This window comes from Anopheles moucheti, chromosome 2, assembly GCF_943734755.1.
Source record: "Anopheles moucheti chromosome 2, idAnoMoucSN_F20_07, whole genome shotgun sequence".
Lineage (NCBI taxonomy): Eukaryota > Metazoa > Arthropoda > Insecta > Diptera > Culicidae > Anopheles > Anopheles moucheti.
The window spans coordinates 52,501,734-52,529,318 of record NC_069140.1 but is presented as its reverse complement, the minus strand read 5'-3'; the positions used below and the strand labels follow the sequence as shown (position 1 = coordinate 52,529,318).

The window sequence follows — 27,585 nt, the reverse complement described above, 5'->3', positions numbered from 1 at the left end:
TTTTTCTAATAATCAACTGTTATATATTGAATTTTTTTTTCATTTTTTATTTGTAATATAAAATATGTAATATGCAATGAAATATAGAATAACTTCGCGGATTAAATATTTATTAAGCGACTTATTATTTATTATTATTATTTGCAGCTACGCACGCTGAAAATATGTCACCTGTTGTCAACGATGCGATCAATCGCTGTGCTTGCTAGATATGTGTCGCTGGTATCGTACTGATCGGTCGCGGTACGATCGATTGCTATATTAGTTATTGAAATTGCACTATGGTCTATTGTTTGATGTGGGCCGGTCTAAATTGTTCTGCTGGAAAAATAAACTATCGTTTTTATAGGATAAGTAATTAATAAAAAGCTGAATATAACACTAGAACGACTTAAGCAAAGTGCCAAATCAATCAGACAAAACTAAATTAGTGACCATCATCAATGACGAATGTTTCCATATCAGTGCTATCAACTTGCTTTATTTATGTTTAAGCCTAATAGTCTACAATGTTTTCAAATATGTGAAGACTGTAGATATGGCGTACCAAAGCACTATCCGTCTACAAATAACTTGATTGTGGTATGCACAAGAAATATTTAGCAAGTAATTATAATGAATGGAACTTATATTGAAACCAGCAGTATAATTGTTGGACATTATTTTATATTATTATTATTATTATTATTATTATTATTATTATTATTATTATTATTTTCGTTAGAACGGCCAGGCCGTATATCCGTATTATACCAAGAAAAAATCCGAAATGCCTCCAACAACGATAATTTGATTTTGTTGTTAGAATTGGCGGTTAAAATAACAACGTTACGTACTTCTATAATCAAAACTGAGAGTGACTGAAGATTGTTACTTTCTTAACATAAAGCTTTTCTACATCATAAACTCCTATGTTATAAGAAAAACTGAATTGAAATTGACAGATTCGTCCTCAAACATTTTCTGACAATCTCTTTGTTAAAATAAGCCACGAGCCAGTGAATCAATCAATCCATCAACAAAAAACACATGCCAAACCGAACAACACACGCAACCGTTTACAACCACAAAAAGGGATTTGCGCGATGCATGATGGTACATGGTTTCGGGATGTTTTCTTCCACATCCAAACATAAACGAAACCTCTCGCCCCCTTTAACTGGTCATTATTATCGTCTGGTCGAAGCTTCTGATCAACACTATCCAACCCTACGCTTATTGCCATCCAGTTAGAGAAACGATCACTAAAATATTCACCATAGGCGAATGATTTTGTCCTTGGCGAATTCGTTTTTCGGCAACTCTTCAACATTATCATCGACCAAAGCCGTAGGAATGAACCAACACACACGCAAGCTCGCTCGGGCAGTGTGCCTTTTTTCCGTGTTATTATTGTTTTTACTCCGTTGTCATTGATGTTGCCTTTCGGCACAAGATCTAATGTACATTAGGTATCGGTTTAGGTGACATTTGGGACGCAACGTGTTTCGTACACAGCATTAGGCGAAATAAAAAAGGCAAACACCGTTACGATTCATCGCAGGGCAGTTCACATGAATTTCCTGCGAACTGGACCCTTTGTGACAGTGAAAGGTTATTTTGTTTCGGTGACACGCAGTGGGACGGCACTAGCTTCAAACAAAGAATGTATTACGGTGATAGAAAGAAACATCTAAAAATAAGAGCAAAATCGATCGACTGTGATGTGCCGTAAAAACAAAAGCACAACATCACACAGTCACAGCTGCCCTGTGCACCGTATTTTGACGATGCATTAAATCGAACCTCAATCATGCTCCCTGGTTTCGCCATTTGCTACACCATTTACTACAAAAAAAAATTGTCAAAACGTGGCGAAGAAAACATTCGTCCTTCAGAGAAAGTGGAAGCGCTGAACGATCGTTTAAGGCATGCTGAATTTTCTTCATAGAAAACTGTGCTGTTCCTCTGGCTGTGAAAACCTTTAACCTTATCAGTTTACCACGAGCTGATGAAAATGCAATTTGTTCTGCATTTGCCAAGCCCTTGTTCCGGTTACGTTCGTTGGGTTGTCGTACTCGCACGTCGCACACCACAAATACGGCGAACGGGGAGAATGCATTCGCTATCTCTGTCGCTTGCCTTCTACAACAATGATGATGGCGATGATGGTAGTGATGAAATGTGTGATTGTGTTCCTCGAACACATGGAAGAAAATTGAATATTTGTTACCACACCGCCCGTACAACAAAACCGCAATCCGCGATGTATCGCTCCCGGTTTTCTGTGGGATGCTTTCGATCAGATTGGTTTAGTTCCGGCTGACGCTGCCGGATATGTCAGCCAACACGTTCCTATCACTTTACCAAAATGACATCAGCAATCACATTCCTTCTCCGTATGCTTGATGCACAAATCCCTATGAGTAGGCTGCCCGGGAGATATGACTGGTGTGTCGAAAGGTCTCACTTACAAGCGAAAGAAAGATCATCCTCCTCTAATCACGAATCTACAGTACACGTGGATGGATTGAAGAAGCGATGAAAACAGCGCGATGAAAACAGAGGAAAAATGTTTAAATAAAATAGAATTTTTCCGTGGAAATTATTCGCACCATTGCCGTCACGTTCCGCTGTCCGGTTAAAGCGAGCTGCGACGAAAGTTTTGCTTCTCTCTCTCTCGGTAGGTGATTGAATTTTAATTGCTTCGCATCATTACGATAACCGATGGAACGAAATCGTGCGGCGATCGGCGATGAAATCTGCTACACGTTTTGTGCCAGCTCAAAACGCTTAAATGAATTCGAATTCTTTGGCTAATTGAAAACAGTTTCATAATTATAAACTTTTGCCTGCTTCCCTTGCTTTAGAAATTATTACGAAGAAGGTAGTGGCGTTTGGCGCGAAGAAAGCATTGATTAAAATATTTTTGTTTGTGCTTTTTATTGTATTTTTGTAATTGAAAAGGTTTTTAACGTTTAACGAGAAATGTGTTTTACTTAACGCTTGAACGATTAAATTGTGTTTCTTATGAAAAAAACAACATTTTTTTCTATCCAAAAAGCTATTTTTCAATAAGTCAATAGAAGAGTCAGGAGCAGCCAGCACTAACTAGCTAGAAATATTTGTCCACTGCTGAAAGTGTGCACCCGTACGATAAAATTAATTAAAGGCCAACGGCCCTACAAAGGGTACCAAAAATCACTCTTAGCATGGTATATTGCCTCTGAGAAGTAATAAAACAAAAAAACAAATTTCCTACCTAAAAAAAAAGTTTACTGAAAATCGATTTAAATTTGCTTTCTGCTATTAATTTTCCAACCTACCATTCATCAATCTAGGAAAACGAAACGTATTGTTTCTGGCGTTACTTAAAGGTACCAAAATGGCGCTTAAAATCACATCCTTATCTTATTCCCCTGCATATACACCCACTGAGGCAACGGCTTCATTTTTCACCAAAAACACCGCAAGCAGCACCCGTTGCTTACCAATATCATACCACCCACCCCTCCCGCAGTGGAGGACAAAAGTCAACGAAACAGGGAACCGGAAATGGAATGTAAATAAATCGTGCAACATCCGTGCCGGCGGGCTGCTTCTTCAGACACGAAATTGAATATTTATTTGTGTCTGTCTGTGTAATTTTATTCGTGGAACCATTTATCACACCGTGCGCCAACCGAATGGTACGTTCGCTTCAACGCTTCAACTACCGTATGCCAGCGCGTCAAAATTACTCAAAATGATCCACAAACTACCATCGCGGCGGATGAGTGGAGATGATTATTGTTGTTACCATTACCTTTCGCCGAACGCAGGTAGTTCATAGGGAAAAATAACACGCACAGGAATCAGCCCCGTTTCACCACTGGCGTGCCAAATTTGTCTTGACAAAAATGGCAAATCTGTTCCGCTTCGTTACCATTCTTTACTTTGTCACCGTTTAGCAGGAAACGCTGCTTCATTCCGTTGTACCACACGCCGAGGAAGTGTTGTCTTGGAAGGAAACACAAGGAAATAACACAAAAGATACAAATGATCGGCTTATGTACGGGATCGGTCCTTTTATCACTCGGCATGTTGTTTTGATGCACGGTGAGTTTTTTTTCCCTCTTAAACACAAAACAGTTACTGATGTTTTCAATACCCACCGGAGGAAACGACCCTTAGGGACGCTCACGAACGGGAAAGCCTTCATGATCGCGATGAACATGATTGCGTATTTTAATTTCCGTTACCAGCGATGGAGCAATGCTTGCTCCAGTACTGATTGGATCCTACCTTTTTTGGTGCTTTATTGCGGTTTAAGCTGGTGGATTTTTAGTCGTTACAATTTTTATTTTTTGTAAAACTCGCGTAGCTTGTAAAAAGCACTCATATATTGGGCCATGTTAAAGTGAACGATTCGCGATAAGCAATATACACGCTCCAATATTACACTACATACACTTTGTAGAAATTGGTTTTACTATTTAAACGGCTTATTGAGTCCCCACTCAAAAAATTTAAAAGCTCATGCGTCACTTCATACACTTTTCTACGGTGTTTCATGATTTTCGACCATTGACCATTGCGTTGATTTTCTACTGCACCGTGTTGAAGTTGAGTAGCAAATCGAAATTGAGTTCAAATATCAAATTTGAAGTGAAGTAAGAACACAAGATCTGTAAAGGAGCGTCCAGACTGTAATGCCCTTATTAGACGAGGGATTTTCGGTTGTCGTCTATCTGTCATTTTTGCCGATCGCGTGTCTGACAGATAAACGACGGTCCGAAAATCGGAATTGAGCACGCTCGGTTCCGATTTGCTTCGGACAGTCGTCTATCTGTCAAAGTGGCGGTTTGTTTACATTCGCGTTGTTTTCCTTTGAGTGAGCTTTTCTATCGCATATAGCATGGATATCGAAGAGGACGTTTTGCTGGCTGTAGCGGCATTATTTGCCTTCCAACCGATGCCGAAGAAACGCGAAAAATGGTGCAAATGAATGTTTTTGAAGCGGAACATGTTATCACACACAAACATGATGACAGAGCTGCGACTGGAGCCTACCGACTGGCTTAATTTTGCCAGAATGGACGAGGACTCCTACTTGCTCCTGTTGCAGAAAGTGACACCGCTAATAATAAAGGAGGACACGGTAATGAGACCAGCCATCACACCACACGAGCGTCTGAGTGCAACGTTGCGATTTTTGATCAGCGGGAGTTCTTATCAGTGTTTGCGGTTTCAAACTGCAGCATATGCTAAGCATATATCTTAATTGAATGTACTATACATTTTTGGGTTATTATAGCAACTTAAAAATAAGAATAACAAACGAATAACAAATTACATTTAAAAACTTCATTCCACCCACGAAAAACGAAAAATTTAAATATGAAATTATTCGCCAGTGACAGACGAAACCATGTTTGCAGAAGCTAGCGTTATTACACGAGAGGACGGCATTTATGTGTCAAACCCCCCACACGGACGCAGTTTGACAGATAGACGACAACCGAAAATCCCTCGTCTAATAAGGGCATAAGCGTAACATACGCTCGAATGGTTTTCGAGCAGAAAATCGGCGTTTCTGGCAACCAAATTGACATAAAATTGCGTTTTAGGATGATTTGGCAACACTGAACGGACCGTAACAAGTGTGGACGCAAAATCCCCCGCGTAGCGTAACAAGAATCTATTTTATTGCTGAAATACATTATTTTCGCACAAAGACCATGGGAAAAAGTTTAATTCCGTGCTTAGATCAACCGCCAATGTTTAAAAATTGTTTCCGGTGCAAAACAACTCGAATTTGCTAAATTCGAGCATATGTTACAGTCGAGCATAACTGTTATGGTCTACAGTCTGGACGCTCCTTAAGACGATCCAAGCATCAAAACACAAAACAAAGTATCAATAAATAGACTTGATGATTGATGAATAGAATGATTGTATCACTTTGAAAAAGAAAATGTATTGAAGCTATCTTCTAAAGACAATAGACTATTTTTAAATTCTCGGGTGCGGTAAGAATCTTTAAAAAAAGTTTTTCATGCAATTGTTCAGTTTATAATGCATAAGGCTCAATTAAGAGAATTGGACTAATGTTTTTAATCACCAAACCCTAACATGGCACAATATGGCAACAATAAATCAAATGTTTATGTCATATAATTTTATGTTTTGTGGAGGATCTTTTCAATATTAAATTTTCAAACATTTTATGCATTGCAATGATGTTAAATATATTACTTTTTTTGACAATGGCCGGATCGTTTATGTTAACAAATATTTTAATTGGAAATAAGATAATTAAATGATGAAACCGTCAAAATCCTTTAACGATATTCAAAGGAAAGACTCAGAGCGTTTCATGTTACGCCGTATAGAGAAGAGAATTCTCTTATTGTTGAACTTGCAAATAAATAATTTCTTATTGAGCTCTTGAAAAAAAAACAAACTGTTAGAGGGAAATGTCTAGTACATATTGCACTAAATTCAGCTCAAGAAAAACTGTTAACGCGACAAGCTTCAGAACTCCTCCAACGCGAGGAATCCAGCTTCCAAATATTTCCTAAGTTTCTACCATGAAGTGCTTAACTACCACTATTTATTACTGCTTTGGCACCGCAAACATGTAAAATTATTTTAGCTGATAAAATCAGCTGTTTAGGTTAAAGTTTATTTACTTTACATTGAATTTTGACCGACACCGGTTAAGAAAAATTGCAGTTGAAGTTACCGTCTGCGAGTAGCATGAATAAATCGATACTTGGTTGAAAGACGTATAAATAACGTTTCACTGAATCATAATTCAAGAAAATAAATTTTAAATGTAGATATAAAACATACACTCCAAAACGACTAACAGATATCCACTAAGTCCACTCAATTCCCCATGTTTTGACATGTTTGATTTTGTTTTTTTAAGCATTGAAGAGAGAAGTGTGATTGTATTCCGAACTCGGGAATTAAAACAAGAAAAATCATTGGCGAGACAACAGCAAATGGTCGGAATGTAGACTGATTACCTCAATAACAAGAAATGAAGCAATAATATATTTAAAATTCTTGAATTAAATTGTTTAATTGACCAATGAAAATTAATAAAAAAAAAACATTACAGATTTCATCTATAATTCCATTCAATCGCGGATGATTTTGGCGACGAATACATCTACCGCAACGACTATATTATCCACTTACCTTCTTTTGTTCTATAATCTTCAGTGCTAGCCCAAGCAACAGACTATTCACCTTTCCACGGGCGTTATTAGCCATTCCCTTCGTACCGCTGTTGTCCAGCTACCAATTGTGCGATCTGATCTAAGGATACTCTCCTAGCGCGGTCGGAGTTTAATCTCTTTATCCCTTCATTTTGTTCCACCCCAACCCGGGGAGGATTGGTGCCGAATTACTCCCGACCACCGTAACGTCCCCGTATATTCGCCCACGAATGCGTTTTTATTCCGCCCGCTTTCAGCAAGCGGATGAGTGGTTAAAGCACCGCTAAGATATCGCACAAAATTCCCTCCTCTTGGCTAAGCAGCTTGTATCCGAGCACGGGCACGAACGCGTCTGCTACATCTGAAGCGTCTCGGTTTCAGTGAAAGCGTTGGTTAGCGGATTAGTGCGCCAGGAAGCGCTTGTGCGATATCGGGCGGATGTTTTACATCTAGCCCGACGTGCCGCGTACAGTGTATTAACTTCACATTGTTCTTTACCACTCGCTCCTTTGCGCCATGATGATATTATACCGACGGTACGACCGCGACGCGTTAGCATGCGGGATAATCCTTCCATGAGATCTTTCACTCTAGAGGGCACGTTTAGCAAATGTATCAACTTACTTTACAGTGGTGCGATTATCGGTTTGCTTTTTCGACGGAAAACGAAAAGGTATTGCGAGAATTGAATGTAAACAGCACATGTCACGGAGAGACGTGTTCGCCAATTTGTTCGATCCTATTGATACAATCTGCAACTGCACCACTGCATATATGCATTCTATTGCAGACTATTGGTAGTAGTAGGCTCTGGATGATTATTCCTTCGGTTTACTTTTACTACAATTTACAGTTCTGACACTCTCATAATAACGGTTAGAGACCACAATTTTTTACCCAAATACGGATACCCAAAAAGATCACCCAATAAGCAATTTTTTCCATTGCCATTTTGTGTGAATTGCTCATTCCATATGTCAAATATTAATACATTTAAATACTTGTTATTGCTCATGCATGTTGATAAGCTTACCCCTAAACCTCATGCAGACAGAATTTAATTACCATCCACAACTGGAATTTCACAAATTTCGCAAACGATCGATAAAGCGTTAAATATAACCACCAAAATCTTTTCCCAAGAAACTTTGCCGACCAATCAGTAAATGAATTGTAAGGCGTACCAGAATTGCCAAGAATCAATCAACATCAGCATCTTCATCGTGATCGTTTTATTCGACTGTGCGACTATAGAACAGTTATTGATTTTCTTTCCTGAGAAAACAGATCAAGAAACTCGGGCAACCGTGTAATCCGATTGCAAAGGAGGGGAGAGAACAAAAAAATCCCATCCATAATCCTTTCAACTCTCTGTTCCGGTCTAAAGTCGTCGAGTGCGTTGCGAAGAAACGGAACAACGCAAATAGCAATCGAACCGCGCCGCCGGTTGGCAAATCCATCGGCAGGCAGGCACGCAAATCCTACCAGAAGGAATGCTGATTGAATTTTTATTGCCCACGATGGCGCACTTCTTCCACCAAACTGTCGCGTGCTGGCGCTTGAAAATCGTCATAAAATGCAACCCCCGAAGCGGTGCTTCTCCCCTGCATCGGTGCCCTTGTATTTATCCTCTCGGTTTGTTTGAACATTGCGATTAATTTTCATCAAATTATAAATTCGCTAGATTAAGCGTTTTTTTTTCTCTCGGCTCTCTTTCTCTCTGCTACCCGATGCCGCCGCACGGTGCTGGTGGTAAGCGATGAAATGAAAAGCCAATTCAGTCAAATTCATCCATCACGCAGAAGTTTTTTCGGGGGTGTTGGGCGACATTTTTGGGTTGTGGAAAATAAATGGAAAAATAAACGCTGGTCACGTCACGCCACTTGGAAACAACCGTGGCACCTAATCGGCATTCGATTTCCTGCCAACATCCGTTGGTGAGTGCAAGTGTCAATTACACCCGGTGTCACTGTTGACTACCCTTATTACTTTACTGGAAAAAAACGAATATTACACAAGGACCTTTTTTTGACAGTTTCTAACAAAAAAACGCTCACTTTCTAAAGTATTATTACCCACTGCTATAAAGCAATTAGAATGCATTGTATTTTAACTGTAAATTTATGATCATTATTCCCAACCTCCACACAGGAGCTGTATGCCGGGGTATCGGTCGTGATTCCTTCTCATTCCAACTTTTTCCGCTGTAACTAAGCACTTCTAATGCGCTTGAAAGTTCCGGCCACTGGCCAATAATTACCTCGGTATGGGTTGGAAAATTTATGATTGTCATTACCATCATCGTCATCCGTTTCCGTTTCCGATCCGCGCCGCTAAAGGTTCGTGTCTCTTACCAGTCAGCTGAACCCTGGGAGGGTGAACAAATTTATCGCTCACTAGCGCCACACTTTCAGTATTTATTATTTGGACCATCGTCAACGGTCGGTTGGTTCCATTTACTTACGAGTCGGTACGGCTCTGAACGGAACCGAAATGGATTAACTGCAATCAAAATGATAATTGCCTATTTGTTCTGTTCGGGGGTGTTTTTCGCTCCACTCGCTGGTGGGCCACCCGCTAAAAGTGCCAACCCCGGGGGTCGTTGGATTTGGGAGCAAAAATTCAATTTTACGAATATCTTACACTTTGAATTTTATGTTTATGCCGCCGGTTAGCACAGTTATGGTGGGCCTTTTCATGTCCACCATCACTTACCACCAACAGTAGTGGGAGCTTCCAGAATATTGTTACCCATTTGTGGGTGTTTTTTTATTCCTCTCAACACCACTTACGTTACAAAAACCCAACAACAGGCGGAATAAAAGGAAATGCTAACAATGGTAAGCACCAAACCATGATGGTTTGTTTTTCTGAATTTTGCACATCAAAATGCACTGGAGCGAATATTAATGGTTCCACTTCTTCGGGACACATAGAACCAAAGAACTAGCAACCGGAACAGAAACTTGCACCGCACTTCACATTTTCCCGGTAAGCTGTGCACTGTTTGGACTGTAAGAAGGTGTCACTTTTTTCTGTGTCAGAACTACACCGCGACTGTATATTCGTCCAGTATCTCTTACCGACACGGATAGTAAGGGATGCGTTCCGGGAAGCAACGTACGTACGTAATTGTCATGACAAAGAAGCTGTTACTGACGGTAAAATCACGATATTTCTCCATAACAGAAACCCTCGAAGGCTCATTATAATTGACAGGATTAGCATAGGATCCCATTTCAAAAGTTAACGTTATAACGAGCCTGAACTGTATTGGGAGAAAAAATACAGCACGTTACTAACACAAAATGGCAAAAGAAGTATGAGCATGACAGGTTGGCTGATTGACATCCGGTCAGTATGACCTACATAAATACAAACGTTCAGCGCCCTTGGGCATGGCAGCAGAATTTTACGCTTATAAACTTTTGCCAAAAGTATCTTCCGTTCCTGGAAGGTTTCAGGTAGAAATGCGATCGTTTATATACATAGAAACTGTACGGAAGAATGCTAAATGTATTTTTAAATCATGTTAATATTAGGTTGTTTTTCAACGGTGAACTTTACTAGTAACATATTATTACATTATCTGTAGTCTATTTTGAACCATTAGCACGCATTAAAGATATATGTAAGTTAATTTATCACAATATACAAAACAAACATGAACAAAACGTTAATAAGATATACTTACATTTAGATTTGCTTCCCTACCTTCCCACTGTAAAAGATAGAATTAAAAAAATGCATTATAAACCTGTAGTACACAAAATATGCAATAAAATAATTAAAGACATAACATAAAAACTTGCAAAATGATTTAACAAAACCAAAAACTTCAAGCGTAATCGAATTGCCGTTTTTATCACATAAAGTTAAGATTGAAGTTTGGATAGTGTTGGAAGCTGTGGAGTTGGTACTGTGGAAGCCATGCTACCTACTCCTGGCAAAATCCCACACAGAGAATATTAGGGTTCCTGTAACACTTTCCGCAAATTCTCAATATAACATATTGCACATAATAAGCATATTCTAAAATAATTAAATCAATGAGATATTGTTTTCTCATTTGTTAACAATCGTTGTCCTGACGATGTAGTCACTTCAAGAATAAATAACGTTTATGAGTCGAATGCAATTTTTCACCTCCGGTCCACTTTAGTACTGGGCCAAAAATTGGTCCATAGAGCGGGGATCTTATAATTTTTCAACCGCATTGGGTTGACAATCTGGGGACTCAGTAACTTACTGGCCATACACACATATATTGCGCTAGACGTAATTTGACGTTAAAATTTATTTAATCGAAACGATCATTACTTTTGGTTAGATGATTAAATAATATGAAAAATTTGTTTGAATAAGCCAGATTTATATGTTCTCAATTTCAAAAATAGCGTTGAAACTCTGACCGCTCTGGAAACTCTCGAGGGTCGTAGTATGGAGATTGCTGATATACACTACCGCAAAAATAATTCCATTGCAACGATAAAAATAAATGAAGAATTTAGTTCTCCATAACTTTTTTATTGCATCAACTCGTATAAGCAATGTTGTGGGTGCTACAAAAAAACTGCATCGGATTAAACTTGTTATAAGAGGGTTAATTTTATAATTTTTAAATTTCAATGCCTCGTCGCGGTTCGGCGCTGTATTGGTAGTGGCGCCGATCTTCATACGACAGGACCGAGGGAAAATCTCTTCCGGACCAAACCCTCGTAGCAAGAACTGACTATTCGGCTACGTGGTAGATACTGATAGAAACAAGTCAATATGGTCTGGCCGTTCTCATGAAATTTATAAAAAATCAAAGCCTTGTCTTAAGTAGATTAATTTTAGCCAACAGGTCAGACATGTGAACACAAACAATTCATCACTATTTCACCCGATCCTGCTACGATTTCGATTGACTCATTAATACAATTTCGCAATACATTTGCTCGCCAAAACAACAAACAAACCCATCCCCTCGCAGAAACAGCATCTCTCACAGGGAGCTAGGTGTAATGCCCTCCGCGCATTGGGATCCAAGAGAAAACACATGGCAAAAACACAAATATCACCCCGACGATTGAAGTAAACTAAATGACCGTTGTTTGTGACGATCGGAATAAATATTCACGCACCATCCACCCACATTCAAACCACACCGCGCGTGCCCTCCATTGGGCAAACATCGTGGAAACTTAATTTAATTAGTAAAATCACACATACAGCCGGACACCTAATGGTACGCCGCTCCACAGAGACTTCCCGGTGGACGCCAAAGGATGTAATTGAAATGGATGCCCCATTGTGGGGTGCTTTACTTTTGTGGCATCGCTGTTCCATGTGGTTAGTTGGAGATTTTATTTTTTCCTCCCCGTTGTAAGCTACACCCACACTGACACTGAAATTTTAATACCATCACCGGAAGACTTGGTGGCGTTGCAGAGGATTTTGTAACTTAGCTTCACCATACCGTAACGCTAAAATCTTTTAAAAGCGTATCTTCGTTATACAATTAACAGTGCAAACCACCATTTGCTTCTCTAAAGGAAGTAACTTCTAAGCAGATCATTGTTAAAATTGACTTCCCTGTGGACACCAGCGCCATTTGTCTGGGATTTTTTGAGGTTACAATTTAGCGGAAAGTGCTTTCAAGCGACTATGCTCGGGTGAGGGCGCACGTTTTCCCCATTGCCATTTATCTCGCACACTCACGTAAATGCCATTCCCAACAAATGGAAGTCTACAGCGCCGTCATCTCCCTTCATCTTCATTTCCCTTGGTTTTACCTCGTCTAAGATTGTCTGAGATGTCCCGCCCGCAAGATGCGGAGCGACCACCGTGCAGTGGAAATCGATTTAGGTAAATGTGGACGCACGAACGAAACGATCATAGATCTTAATCATAGCGCACATATCGAATCAGCGCCGAATCGATCCAGAAAATTGGATGCCTAGACAAACGATGTCCGAGAGACAGTTCCGTGGAGCAGATGCGTGGAAAGACATTCCCGCAACGTTTCGTAGCGTCGTTTGTGCATGAACGTAATTAAACTTTCATACCGTCGAAATCGTTAACCAGTGGATGAAGCGATGTCAAAGGAGGTTTGCCCTTTATGTTGCTATTTATTAGTGTCCTCAACAACAACAAAAAAATGCTATCGTAAGAATGCGTCATTAGAATGTGGAGCCTGGTTTCTTGGAAGGATGAATCGTGGAAACAAAATGGTGATAATTCAATACAACCGTCAAAGCAGGCTGTGCCGGCGCGCCTACCCCGCACTAATTTAAATGCAATGAGCACCAACGTTTGGAAACGGTTTCACGCCCGTCCACGCCAAGGTTTCAAAAATTAACCTCACTTCAGGTTGACACGATCGTAAATAAATTGATTTCGGCATGCCAGGTGCGTGATTGTGCTTTCATCGTGGCGGAACACTGTGCGCTCTCTCTGCAATCGCAATCGAATGTCAGCGGAATCGTGCGATGAATAACAGCAATTTGCTATTCAGTTTGCATACCGTTCAGGGGGTACGTTCCGGATTGCAGTTGAAGTGTGGAGCGACACTTAAGTGGCAGTGAAATGGAGCATAAAAGCAAATCAATATTTGTCTCGTTGAAGCGCAATTAAGCACATTTTGTGCGGTAAGTTAAAGCAGTTGAAGAACTAGATAAACACGGTGCGCCTTTCCGCTAAAAACTCACCGTTGTTCTTTATTATCTCAGATCAAATTTTCGGGAGCTCACCAAACATTTAACTTCGTTTTCGTTTGCGTGTGTGTTCGCCTCATACGCAAAATGCATACTAAATGGCCCCATCAAGAAAATAAAGCACTCCAAAGTCAAACAGAATGTTAAAGGACGATCTTAAGTTTGTTTCCGTTTTTTTTTTTGCTGCTTTGAACGCTTCAAACTTTACGCCAAACTCGAATCAAGCACGCATTAAAACAGACATTACCTGTTCCGGCAAGAAATGACAATCTCGCATCGACGCATTCGACGTGCCCTTCGACAACAGCACCGCCATCATATGAACCAGCCAGCCCTAGAAGCATTTTGCAACATGGGCGACATTCGACACGAACAACTTTTTGCCGATTATTGTCGTTTAATGAAATATTCATACGAGCGGTTCCGCATGGTGGTGCCACGAAAGCCACAGTGTTTCCTTCCCATTTTTCCGTGCAAAGAATCAATGTAAGTCATATTAGGTGCTGGCATGAACCTAGCGTAACGATGGGGTGGGTGGGATCGGTTCTATGGGTGACATTCTGTTAAACAAGATCTTTAATTTCTCTCTGAAGTGCTGTTTGGCATGGGAAATATGCAAAGCCTGGGCGACATTTCCCATTTTGCTACCCGTATCCTGCAGTGTCGATGTCAGGTTTCGGCCAGCATGGGAGTGATCCGATACTTGTATTATCCCTAATACGTCCCCATGGAAGCGTCGTCGGTTTGGGAAGCTGACGATCCTTTTTACTAAATTAAATTCTTCCCTCCCGAGGTGTAGTGGAGCGAGTAGATTGAAGCAGGGACGCAGTTGAGTGAAATTTTTACACAGATTTTCCATACCGTCTCAACTTTCCACTTGCAAGCGCATGAGTCGTGCTACCGGTCGGGACAGGTGGTAAATGGGTCCGTGTGGTAATGGCAGTTCCCGGGAATGTTCACACAACTGCACGGGGTTTGGAATGCCATTTGCAGACATTTACATTTCAATATCGAAAGTCTGCAAATCCGTGTCCCATTGCTATATTTCATGTGGCTAAAACTTCTTCAATTTCAATATCAACCTTCCATCGACACTGTTCAATGAATATTTTTGTTTGATGTACTTTAAAGGTGGTTCGAATGTGTTAGTATAATCGGATGTTGGATATTGATTTTCCATTCCCAACATGGCCAGATATGTAAGCACTATTTTCACAATATTTAAATATGCAGAGGAAAGGACTTCTCCAAGAACGACATCATTGCAACAGGATTAGATGCTAATGTCGGAGGTCTTGTAATGTGCACAGCTATCAATTCAAACTCACGCACTAGTTCGATGTCCATTTAACACAATACCTCCATAGGCAATTGCCTTAACCGGTAGTATAACATTCCAACAGCGAGCCATTGCTAATAATTCAATCAGTGCTGCTGATCCTGGGGAGATGTCACATATCATCCACACACCTACCATGAGGGGGAATTGTCTGGCTGTTGTGTCTCAGCCGTAGGAACCAACCGGAAACAACTATTGCTTGGAACGATAATGATGACGACGATGACAGAATGATAGGCGATAAACTACGATCGACGTCTATAGAAACATCGTTGACACATGGCCTTTTGCTGCTGTTTGTGGCAAACAAACCCAAACCGCTATTCACCAGTCTGTCGCTAACCACGCGTATCAAAGCCGCATTGCAAAGTGTGTGCTGATCCACATGAAACATCAGGTTTCATCATTTTACATCTAACAATAATTTAAAGATGATTTAAAATGTTTAAATTTTAACTTTTACTACAAAAAAGTCTTCTACTGATGTTTTCAATAATAGCACTGTGAAGAACAAGCGTATTAGTTGCTTTAACATGGCTTTTTTAATAATATTTTACATTTAGTGTGCTGTTATCAAATGACAACGCACATCTGCCGGTTGGAAAAGCTTTCCATTTTATCTAAACGATTGAATAATTCATATTATGCAACGATTAACTGGAACTCAGTGTTCGTGAGCTTTTTTTTTCATCGACGGAAATGCGTCAGATCAATGGACTTCGGTTGTGCATAAGGCAAAGGAATACATTTTCTCCGCCAGCTGCCGGAGAAAGTAAAAAAGTGTCCACCATTCCGGAAAAAAAACCTCAAGAAGAAGGCGTTTTGAATATAGCGGAACATTGCTCCACACGGTTTGAAAGCGGGCACGGCTATCAAACCACGACCCGAGCGATGCAAAGGAATTTCGTCTATTTTTAATATCGTCAGCTTTCTTCTCACTTTATTGCCACTTCCCACCGGATCGGTGCGCATGGATCCGAGGTCATTCGTTGCAAAGTGGCTATAACATTACAAACACTTGCAAAACTGTTTTGTCCACCGCATAGCGCACGTCTCCTGTCTCAGGACATCAGACTGTTTATTTTTTCCGAGGTTCGGGGCTGCGCACGGGTCGGTATCCTTCGAATTGTGTCATCCACCGCAATGTGGATCCTTAAAACCATCTTTGCCAGACGTCTCGAGTAATAAACAGACAGAAAGAGAGAGAGAGATAGACCTGTGAAAAAGCGAACTGTGCCTTCTGTCAAGCAGCGGATTCCACTACACCCGCTGTGAACTTTGATTAATGAATATTGTGTGTCACTTTTTCCGCAAAAAAAAAAACTACGTCCCCATCCACTCTGTCACCGGAGTTTGCATCAGTTCGATGGCAAACGGCAAAAAGCCGCCATCACTCGGGTTCGTGATAATGAACGATATCATGCTCTACGGGAGGGAGTATCTTATTGAACCTGAAATGCTAGTGTCGATGGTATTTTATTCCATCTAGCGCCGGTCAGTCTTCAACGGAAAATTAAATTGCAATAAAAATGGTAGGTGTTTTAGAAGTATTTTCAATTTATATTTTATGTATTAACAAATACCAACAATGTTTCTTTTTGAACAGCAGTAATATTTTTTTTAATAGTATAAAAATCCACAAAAAAAGTCGATTAGCACCCGGTCAATTCTTGAATTAATTTTTTATATTGTAAATATAATTTATTACGTTTTGTGAACAAAAAGAAAGGTTCAACATATTTTATTCCCAAGATTCCCGTGGATTGAATTTCCTAGGATATCTTCCTCACATCCTAAATCTTTCCATTTCTCTGTATCTACGAGATTCAAGTCGACGGTAAATAAAAATTCCCGTTGCTATGGAAACCATAAGCTGCTGGTCACGCTAAAGTGCATCTTGATACTGGCGTAAAAGCTTTTGAGCTTGTCGAGCTTACCCGAACCCGGATAATGTGTTTTGAGTGCTTATTCATAAAGTGAACAATGTACTAGGGAAGATTAAAATGTGATTTAAATTTTAATACATCAGGCTACGAGAAGGAGCTTCTCGGCTAGATTTCGTTGATATGACTACTTTAAATATGCCAAACATCGCGTTCGCAAATATGCAATTTTCAAAAAGTTTCTGGAACGTTTGTAATTTTGTTTTTCGTTAGAACGGCCCAGCCATATCGACTTTTATGCGGTTGGGATTTTGCTCCCGTCCGTTCGTGTGTAGATCGGCACCGCTACCATCATGCCCCGAAATATTGGAAATTGATTGTTGGAAAAAGTGTTCACACAATTATTTCAACAATAAATTATAAAACATTTCACAAGTTCGCTGAAAGTTGCATATTTTTCGCAGCACAAAATGCAATTTCGGGTTTCCTCACGGTTAGTGATCGTAAAACGCAAACATAGCCAAACAGAAACCCCGTTCCTTTATTATGCTGTGGAAAGCATATTTTGGCGCGGCATTTCTGAAGCTTTCACAATACACTAGCTGCATCGTAAATTCCATAACAAATGCCTAGCTTCGTCGAAACGGCCTCATTCTGTTTATGTTTACCAGTTCACATGTGCATAGCGCTTGGCCCACCAGCTTTTCTGTTCCATCAGTTCGAGTGTGTTTAACATTGGTCTACTCACAACATGCCAAAGGGAAGGAAGTCGATGGAAGATATGCAAAATTTCCCCGTGTCAAGAACTGTACGAACAAAATGGGCAATTGGTAATCGGCTGTTCTTTTGTGTGTGTGTGTGTGTGTGTGTGTGTGTGTTTTTTTTCCGTTGCAATCCTATGTTAACTCCGAAACTCCTACACATGGAGCGGTATCAACAAAACCGATGTTTCGCTCTAATCGATCTCCTTATCCTCTCGAGGGCCGTCAGCTGCTGAGTGGAAATTCAATAGAGCGTGTAGCAGCGGTCCACCGAGCCACCGGATATGTTGGAAATGTACACTTTCTGGAAACATCCACCCCAAAAACCTCCCAATATTCAACGAAACAATGGCGAAAGTAGAAAAGAAACTGCTCGTTTCACATTTCCTACTAACAACTGTCTACATATCGTGCCGGGCCGCGAACGTCAGCGGTGTGCTGTGGAATGGTGACTGGGACTGGAACGACATGACAGCACCAAAAAGTTTGACATAAAGCAAGCAACAAAAAAAATACAAAAAGAAATCCTTTCCAAACCCTTTTTGTTTCCGACCGCTGTTAGAAGAAAGAATTATCCATCGAAATAGCTTCGCGTTGTACTACTGTACACGGTACACCTCTGTCTCGCACATACCTGCGCACATGTTTGTCCGTTGGGATGCTGCTGGTTGCCAATCGTAATCCTTTCACTATAGCAGCCCCCGCAGTTGCAGCTTGAAATATGCTTATTTCATGTAGCTATTTGTTAAATTTCCATTTTTCATCCCAGCGCCATAAGAGAGCAGCTGCGTTCGTCTATAAAGTGTTTTCAAATAAGTTTAAGCTCGGTAGTGTGAACTCACTGTTGCCGTTGCTGATGTGTAAAACATGAGTTTCCTTCCCTGCCAAATGATGTCAAGAAAGAAGCTAATCATTATTCAAAGAAACTTTTCTTCCTGTTACACAAGTTTGCATGCGTTTTACTAAAAGCGTTGTTTAAAACGCTGCCGTTTTCATACACCTTAGGACCGCAACTTTGCAACGGCCATTTTGGAATCGATTGACAGTATGGAAATGGGCCATATGATAAACAAACTGTGTTGCAAATTCGGATTTTATAAGTAGATTTTTAACAGTCTCGTTATAATTAGAGACGTTCAAAATTTATTTCTCTTCTTTATGGATTGCAACAGGAATAGGGCCCGATCCTCGGAATGCAGCCCTTTTTATTGCCTTGCTGGTGGCGCCCTCTCCCGTCACTTGTTTCAAGCTCCGATCCTCCAGATGAGCAGGTTGTGTCAAAAACTTTGACAAACTGTTTTAACACATTTGTTATAAAAATGCTTGATTTGCATCAAAATATAAGATAAGATAAGATTGATTCAAAATACAAAGAATTAATAAACTAATACTTTACGGGTAGGTTTTGGGATTTTTCTATAAATAACAAAATGGTTGACGTTTAAAGTGGGGAGATCATGTTTTGAATGAAACATTTCTAGTATTTCATCGCAAGGTTGAGTTTAATATAATAAAAAGCTCCTGGAAAGTACTAGCAAATTGAATAAAGAGTAACTGACGATGATTCCAAGTAAATCCAATAAATTAATTGATTTTTAAATTTAAAAAAGTTTCAACATTTGAAGTACACGTTTTGGCATGGCGTTGACTCTTTTGGCTGTAGCTTTATTATTTGTGGATATACTGTTTTAAAACTTTTGCTAAACATTTATAAAACTCGAAGCTTTAAGAAAATGCAATAAAATATTACTCTTTTACTAAAATGCTGACTAGATATATATATGTGCCATGATTTTCATGTTTCAAATACAACGGACTTTTAGTCCCATCAACTGCTTTGGTAGTAGGAAAAATTACCAGGAAAGCATCATAGAAACACTGTCAACATCATAGAAAAAAAAACAAAACACTACATCGTTACTGCATGCTTAATCCAGCATACGCAACAATGGTGACATTTCTTAACGAGAGCAATTATCAGCACAATCATTCCGGTTCAAATAATGTCACCATGGAATGCGCACGAATAATTGTCTCGCCATGCAGTTAAATTGTATTCAATTTATCACTTTCTGCTCCCTCCATTGTGTCGTATTTTGCGATCGTTTGAAGCACAATGGAATGAACACGCAAAAAAAGGCACTGATGCTGGTACATAACCAGCAAAACTCGCTTAAATCTGTACCAGGCCAGAATGTGAAGGTGTTGACGAAATCAGCTCTAACCTCGTGCATTATTGAACCGTTACAAAACATCGCCGCCACCGCCAAGTGGTGGCTGTTACTTGGGATTGAGCATAAATTTAGCATATGAATGTGAGTTCGCGGCAGGCTCTAAGCTGCTAACCTAAAAGGGCGGATAAAAATATCTAAAATATTACCGCGCGAAAAGGGCAAAACTCGTACCCCCCCCCCAAAGCCCAACTCAGTGCTGGTGAGGGTGAAGGAAGAAACAAAAAAAAAGCGCCACACGTTCAACAAGTTGCCGCGAAGTCGGATACTTTAGCCGTTTTCCACTTGTGCAAGCGTCAACCCTCTTAAAGCTGCCACTGTCGACGAGCGTCGTTAATGTTACGAAAATAATGTATGCTTCTTGAACGGAAGAAGTTGCGGATGTCATTTACAACAAAAAAAAAAGGGAACAAAACGTAACATGAAGCGTTGTTCACCTCTTCAGTACCGTGTAACGTGCGAAGTGGTTCCGTTCCGTTTTCAATTTCGCGACACTTAGAAAAACGGCGGATTTGATACGATTTTTGCCACAGAACCGAATCCTTTTGCTTTATTCACACCCACCACACATAACCTCATTTGTCACGCTGAGCCGCACTCGAGATGTGAGCTGAGTGTCACTGTGAGTAGCGCGCGTGCGATGAGTAGCGAAGATTGGTTGCTTCGTTTTTCTTTCTTCTCGTGCTCGAAGAAATGTTTCCATGCCGCATCAAAACAGTTTACGATCAATATTTCACTGGCACTTCCATTGCCAACTTGGGCGAGGCGTTATTTGCCCTTTTTTTTCGGAAAGGTCCCCCCTCCCATCTACGACAAAAGCTTCGAGAGGTAATGTAGCTTTGGGGGGCAAGTTCACCCGGAATGAATCTACGAACGCATAATGGTACGCAATGCGATAAGCAAACTTCACCGGGTGCTCGGTTTGGAGCGAAGATAAGTATATAAGGAAAACACACTCGGCATGCACGTATCCGTGTTCCAATCGTGAGATTATTTGCATGCAAATATTGGAATTTCGCTATACGCTGGTACACCCAAAAAAAACCGGAACTGCGGAGGATCGGAGTGTATGTGGGAAGGTTTGGTATATTTGATTCGATTCACAATCAGCACAGCACCGTGCCTCCGGGAAAGGTCGGCTCGATGAGGATCATCCAGTTGCGTCTAACGGACAGCCGTCAGCCATCCGGTACCATCGGCCAAAAGCCAATTGCCGTAAAGAATATCCTGTCGAAATGGAATTAAAAGAGGATGATTTACATGGCCAGTACGGCAGGGCCGGCTGATTTTGCCGGCAGGTCATCGTACGGACGATGGTTTCCGTTGGCATTTCCAATTCGATATCTTCCACAGCCACCGAGGGATGCCTATCCCTCCCGAGCTGGGGATGGAATCATTAAGGTTCGTTTAGATCGTTCATGCTACAAGATCAAAGCGTATTTTATCCGTCAAGTCGAACACAATGCAATGCCGTACCGATTTCAAACAACGGTTCACACTCGCTTCACGTGCTCAATGGGAATGTATTACAGCAACATAATGAAAAGCTGTAGAGCAACGTCCAAGTTTAATTCTCTGTCAATAAAACCTGTTACGTTATGAAAAGCACTGCATGTTGCCCTTTGCGAGGCTTACTTTGATTTGGTTGGTTTGCTTTGAAGGTGATTGAAGGTGCATTGCTCTCATCACTCGGCTTTTCCTAAAACTGTGCATTCGTTTATTGGAAAATCATACCGTAGCAATAGGTGCGGTTTTGCTGCAACACATAAATACGGCATCATTCAGTAGACGTGCCGCAATGGGGCCACATGTTGCACGCATTATCCAACGCAATGAAATATATTGTAACACGTAATCTGACGTCTGTTTGACTGTAAAGCTTTCGGATGTGGTTAAGCCAAACGGACGTGGTGTGCAAACTGTTTAAGCCTACATTATATGCACACATTAGTATAATTGCAATCATATTAGGTTAATAAAAGTTGATTAAAATGTAATGATTGCATAAACACATCATGTAAGCTTGTTTGTAATGTTCTACTGTTCATTTAAATGAATTTATTTAGAAAAGAGCTTAAATGTTTTTATTCCATTGGTTTTATAAATATTAAGATTTACGTATAAAAGTTCTACCTTAACTGGATTTAAGAAAATGCTAACAACTACTTTAATAAGCAGTATGTTAACGAAAATTGTAGGCGAGAATTAAATTGGCGTTCGATTCGGTTTAGTTCTAAAGCAATACTAATCTATATTTCTCTTAATCGCTATTCTTAATTCTATTCCCATTCGGGTTCGCTCGTGAGCGCCGTTTACATATTCCGCTTGGCCACTTCAGGCCGATCCTATCTCAATCCTTAACACAGTACAATAACAATTTTTGAAACTTGCCCAAGCTCGTCGGTGTAAATATTATAAAGCATTTATTAAATTTTCCACTCGAAATTTAATTATGACATAGCATGGATGTAATTGTCGTCTATTTACGAAACAACTTATTAGAAAACTCATTAACTGGGTAAAACATTCAAACAAAACTCGGTCAATAATTGCAGCAAACTCTCGCGCGACGGGTTGCAACTTTACGCCGTTCACTTAAATTTATTAAGCATTTTCTACGCTCTCCCAGTAATCGCCCCGATACACAGCGTCCGCAGCAGCCCGCATATTCTATCTGCTGTATTATGACATATTTCCGCCTTCCACAAGTTCTGGCCACCTCACAAAATGTGCGTCAAACAATAAGCAGACAGTGAGGGACAGCACTGGCTGGCTGCAAGAAAACACGAACAGTGCCGTCTTTCATCATCGCTCCCTAGGCCAGCGGGAGTCATTTACGCGTTACGCTTCAAACCGACCGACTTTGGACAATAAAATTACAAGTGCGGACCAACGACCAACCCCCATTCCGGTGCCAGAACGGTGCCGTCTGGACGGGTTTGAATTTTGCACAAAGACGAAGCCACACGGCGTGCGAGCAGCGAATGTACAAAACAGTACAAAATACTGGCGTACTTTCGCAAATGAAGATTCCGACCAACCGCCTCCCACCCCATTAAGGTCTGTCCGGCTGTTAGGGGTTTTGTACCGGAGTAGCAAACTCTTTATTCCGACGCTTACTGCTCGGTACAGTAGCTAACTTTTTGCCGTTTCAGACACAATACAAAACCCCCTTTATATCCCATTAACCGAAGTTGCTCATTAAATGTTGTGAAGAGCAGGGTTTCACTTCACTGCCGAAAAAAGGGGTTTTTGGTGTTTAATGTAAAATTTTTAAATATAAATAAACAATAAACAGCTCATTTACTATCAGTTCTTCAGGTCTATAGTATCAAGCTATTTGTTGCGATGTCATTAAAAAAATGTCACTTTTCTTTTGTCGTTGCATGCGAGAATAAAATGATCAAACAAATTATAAATACTGTCACTCCATCCGTACGTATTTCGCATAACGCTCCAAGCGGATAAACGTCGCGCTAACACTCGCGCTACCTCTCATTAACGCCAACAGATAAGAAATGAACGCGCTACCACAGCGTTTATATTTGCAAGCTCTTCTCCCAAGTGGTAACGACCTATCCCGCTTCATTCATCATCTACGGCATTTTCGAGGTCCGTGCAACGCTACGTGCAACAATCGCATCGCCACCGGAAACGGTAACGCTTTCGGGCTTCTGCCATGTTAACCCATCAGACCGTTGGACACTTTCGCTCACCGACAATAAACATCCTCATCATCATGGCGACCAGCTGCAGCACCCCTCACAACAGTGACAGTTAAGCGATGATAAACTGGGCGCTTTAGTGTTGTGAATGAGGTGAGGTGTGAGATGGCACCGTAAAGTGCCGCTTAAACACAAGTGTTTTTTTTTCTCTCTTTCTCTCTCTGTTCCATCTTTAATGTTGCACAATCCACCATTGCTGTGCAAGGATCAACGGTTGCCGATTGCTCACGTCCCATTTGCTGACATTTGCAGCGGTGTAGCTCCTTTATCGTCCGCCACCAGGCGTCTCCATCGCATTTCGTGTCGTTTATTTTTAGTACATTTAACATTTTTTTATTATTTTTTTGCAACCGGACCCACCGGAAATACATCGCTTAAAACACGCGTAATGGGATGCAGTTTTGAGTAATAGGAGGGAGGAGGAGGGCAGAAAAAAACAACAAACACCTCGAGGAAAATTGTGATTGAAACACAAACAGTTGGGGGGAGGGATTGAGGGATGAAACATATTTTGCACACTGAAACACAGACATAATCATCATCCACGGGATGCATTTCATTAAAATGTATCCAATGTACTTAACACGCGAATTCGTTTTTTTTTATTTTTCTAGTGACAATTAAAAAAAACAAATGCCCCAAAAGCATCATTTAACTCGCTAGCGGTCATGCATTATTCCGCTCAGCATTTTGATTCATTTTTCATCCGAAATTTGTAATAAAAAATGAAAACAATCATCATTATCCAGCCAGATTTGGGAGTGTGTGTGGGTTTTTTTTTCGGTCTGATGAGTATTATTCAAACAGAACCTGCCACCGTTGAATATCGGTAGGATTTACGTACTCAACTGCACGCCAACCCACGATGCGTTTCGTCGTTGTTAAAACGGATATGCTGGAAGTTACACACAGCACTACCAGCTCGACGTATCGATTTAATATACTTGACTTTCATTTATTTTCTCAATATTCATGGCATGTAGTGTGGTGGTTCACCAAGTGCACAGTGAAACTTTACCACTCTCCGAATGCATTATATCGTCCATTTTTGTACAGTCCATCATGCCCGCTAGGGTTGAACTTGAGCACAATGTTTGCACCAAGGCGAACGCCATATTGATATGAGCGCGAATAGAAGAAGAGGCAAAAAAAGCAACGAATGCTTGCATCGTTTCTCAAGCTTCTTGATGCTCGCGTAATATTGTCCCATTGGCGGTAAGGGTTCGCTCCAGCAGGGATTCAATTTTACGCTTGTTTAATTCCATAATTTTCCGTCGCGTAAAGGCAAACAGTGGGGAATCAGCTCTGTATGGTGCACTCACTTTGTTTCCATTTTTTCTTCTCTCTCTCTCTGTTTCACAGCAAACACAGCTACCCCACACGCGATGTATGCAGCAAAAAGATCACCGCTGGAAGAGGCGGTCTGGTGGTTGAGATTTTTCGCTGGCACCGTTCCAGTGAGGATACAGTGAGATTGTGTGGCAAGGAAACACGCACGCGTAAAAGCAACGCCGGTGCCGATCGAAAAACCCGGGATGGAACGAACTATCCTCTTTAGTGACACATTTGTCGATCGGTTAAAGCGCACAGTGTAAAAAGAAAAACAGACATAAAATAGTGCAAAACAGCATATCCGTACGAACGTAATAAAGTCAAATGCGTGTCGTCCAGGCACGCTGAACCGCACACAGACCGCACATAATGAATGTCTCGAACATCGACTACGAGGTGCAACACCTTCTGCTCGGCAATGGAAGCGGCAGCAGTAATGGCGGCGTTAGTACTGGTGGCGCCATCTATGGTGACGAGTCGGCGATAGGAGGTAATCTTACCGCGCGGATAGTTGGCAGCAACGAAAGCATCCTAACGATCGTTTCCTGCTACGATGACTACCTGCCCAACGAGGTGCTGGTGGAGTTCGAGTTCTGGATCAGTGGTGTGGTGATGAACGTGATCGCACTGATCGGTATTCTGGGCAATATATTCTCGATGGTGATCCTGTCACGGCCGCAGATGCGTTCCAGCATTAACTACCTGCTGATAGGGTTGGCCCGCTGTGATACGGTGCTGATCCTGACCTCGGTACTCATCTTTGGGCTGTGTGCGATCTACCCGCATACGGGTTACCTTTACTACTACCATTATCAGATCTTTCCGAAGATTTCGCTGGTCGTCTATCCGCTGGCGATGATTGCCCAAACGGCGAGCGTCTATCTAACGCTCACGGTCACACTCGAACGCTACGTGGCCGTTTGTCATCCGCTGCGGGCTCGCGCCCTCTGTACGTACGGCAGAGCCCGGCTGTACGTGGTGGGTATACTGATCTTCTCGATCCTGTACAATCTGCCCCGGTTCTGGGAGGTGACTCTCATCTCCTCCACCCACCCGGACACGGGACTCGTCATTTACTGCGTGAAAGCGTCCGACATGCGTACGAACGAAACGTACATCAAGGTGTACATACACTGGCTGTACATGATCTTCGTCTACTTTCTACCGTTCAGCTTGATCTCGTTTTTCAACCTGATGATATACCGGCAGGTGCGGCGAGCGAACAAGGAACGGCAGCGACTATCGCGGTCGGAGAAGCGCGAGATCGGTCTCGCCACCATGCTGATCTGCGTGGTGATCGTGTTTCTGCTCTGCAATCTTCCCGCCATGATGATCAACATCGTCGAGGCGTTCTACAGCGTGATCATCGAGTACATGGTGAAGGTGTCCAACCTGCTCGTCACGATCAACTCGAGCGTTAACTTCTTCATCTACGTCATCTTCGGCGAGAAGTTTAAGCGCATCTTTCTGTTGCTTTTTTGCAAACCCCGCGGCCGCCAATCGCCGGATGACGGTCTTATCCATGACGACAGTTCCTTCTCGAACGGAGACGCCAGCAATCGCAATTCGGGCCGCTTCCAGCGTGTCGGCACTACGCGCAGCACCTCGACCAAGCTGAGCAACTGCAGCATGCGCACGATACGGACAACGGTCCGGAGCACGCGGGCACCGTCACCCGGGCCGATCGTGTACTATCCGGCGCGTGAAACACTGCCCCGGATCACGCAGCCACCGACGATCACGCGCAGCAGCTCGATGTTCCCGGACTGGAGCACCCGGGGGGAGAACGGTACCAACGGGGGGATCATGATGGCGTCGTCCGGCTTCTAGTTGGACCAGTACCAACAGCACTGAGGTTTCGAGCTTTAATCCGTAGCCATTCTTTACCCGTGGCTGCGTGGTACCACACGCACACCAAGCGAGCAGTTTGTCTCTGGTGGTGATTTTCTTTTTGTTTTGTCCCAAACCCCGTCCCCGTAGGAAGGAAAGACAAAGCTTTTTCCAACCACCATCGTGTGACTGTCCGATCGAAACACGATAAAACATCCTGTCGACACCGTGGTCGGGGGAGCAACTCCCTATGTGGAGAGAATTGAGTTTTAAATTGCACCCATTTCAACGCAAAAACGACGCAAGAGCTCTGATAATTAGTACACTTCATTTTCTCATTTTGCAAACGCGAACACTTACTGGCACACTTTCCCTGCAACACCCTGTTTCCCTGCATTCTTTGCCTCGCCTTGTCTCTTATCAGCTTTCACACTTTGCCGTTCCACTTCAACACATCTTGGTATGGCTCCGGCTTAATTGTGATTAATGAGGCGCACGTCCTGCAATCGCAGCACATCCTCCTGCTGACATGCTGCTGAACGGTACTAATCGAACCTGGACCTGGACCTGCACGGTTGGCGCGCAGTTGTGCCTAG

The 27,585-nt window shown here is 41.7% G+C and overlaps 1 protein-coding gene across 5 annotated transcripts in view; it reads left to right on the top strand.

Moving 5' to 3' along the window:
• LOC128309411 (FMRFamide receptor-like) overlaps positions 1-26,989 on the top strand; it is a 68,306-nt gene extending 41,317 nt beyond the window's left edge. For all 5 annotated transcript variants that reach the window (XM_053045787.1, XM_053045788.1, XM_053045790.1 and 2 more), the window contains exon 4: positions 25,190-26,989. In XM_053045787.1, coding sequence (XP_052901747.1) covers positions 25,529-26,989 — 1,461 coding nt within the window. In that variant the 5' untranslated portion in view covers positions 25,190-25,528. The remainder of the gene's footprint in view (positions 1-25,189) is intronic.
• Positions 26,990-27,585: the final 596 nt, after the last annotated feature.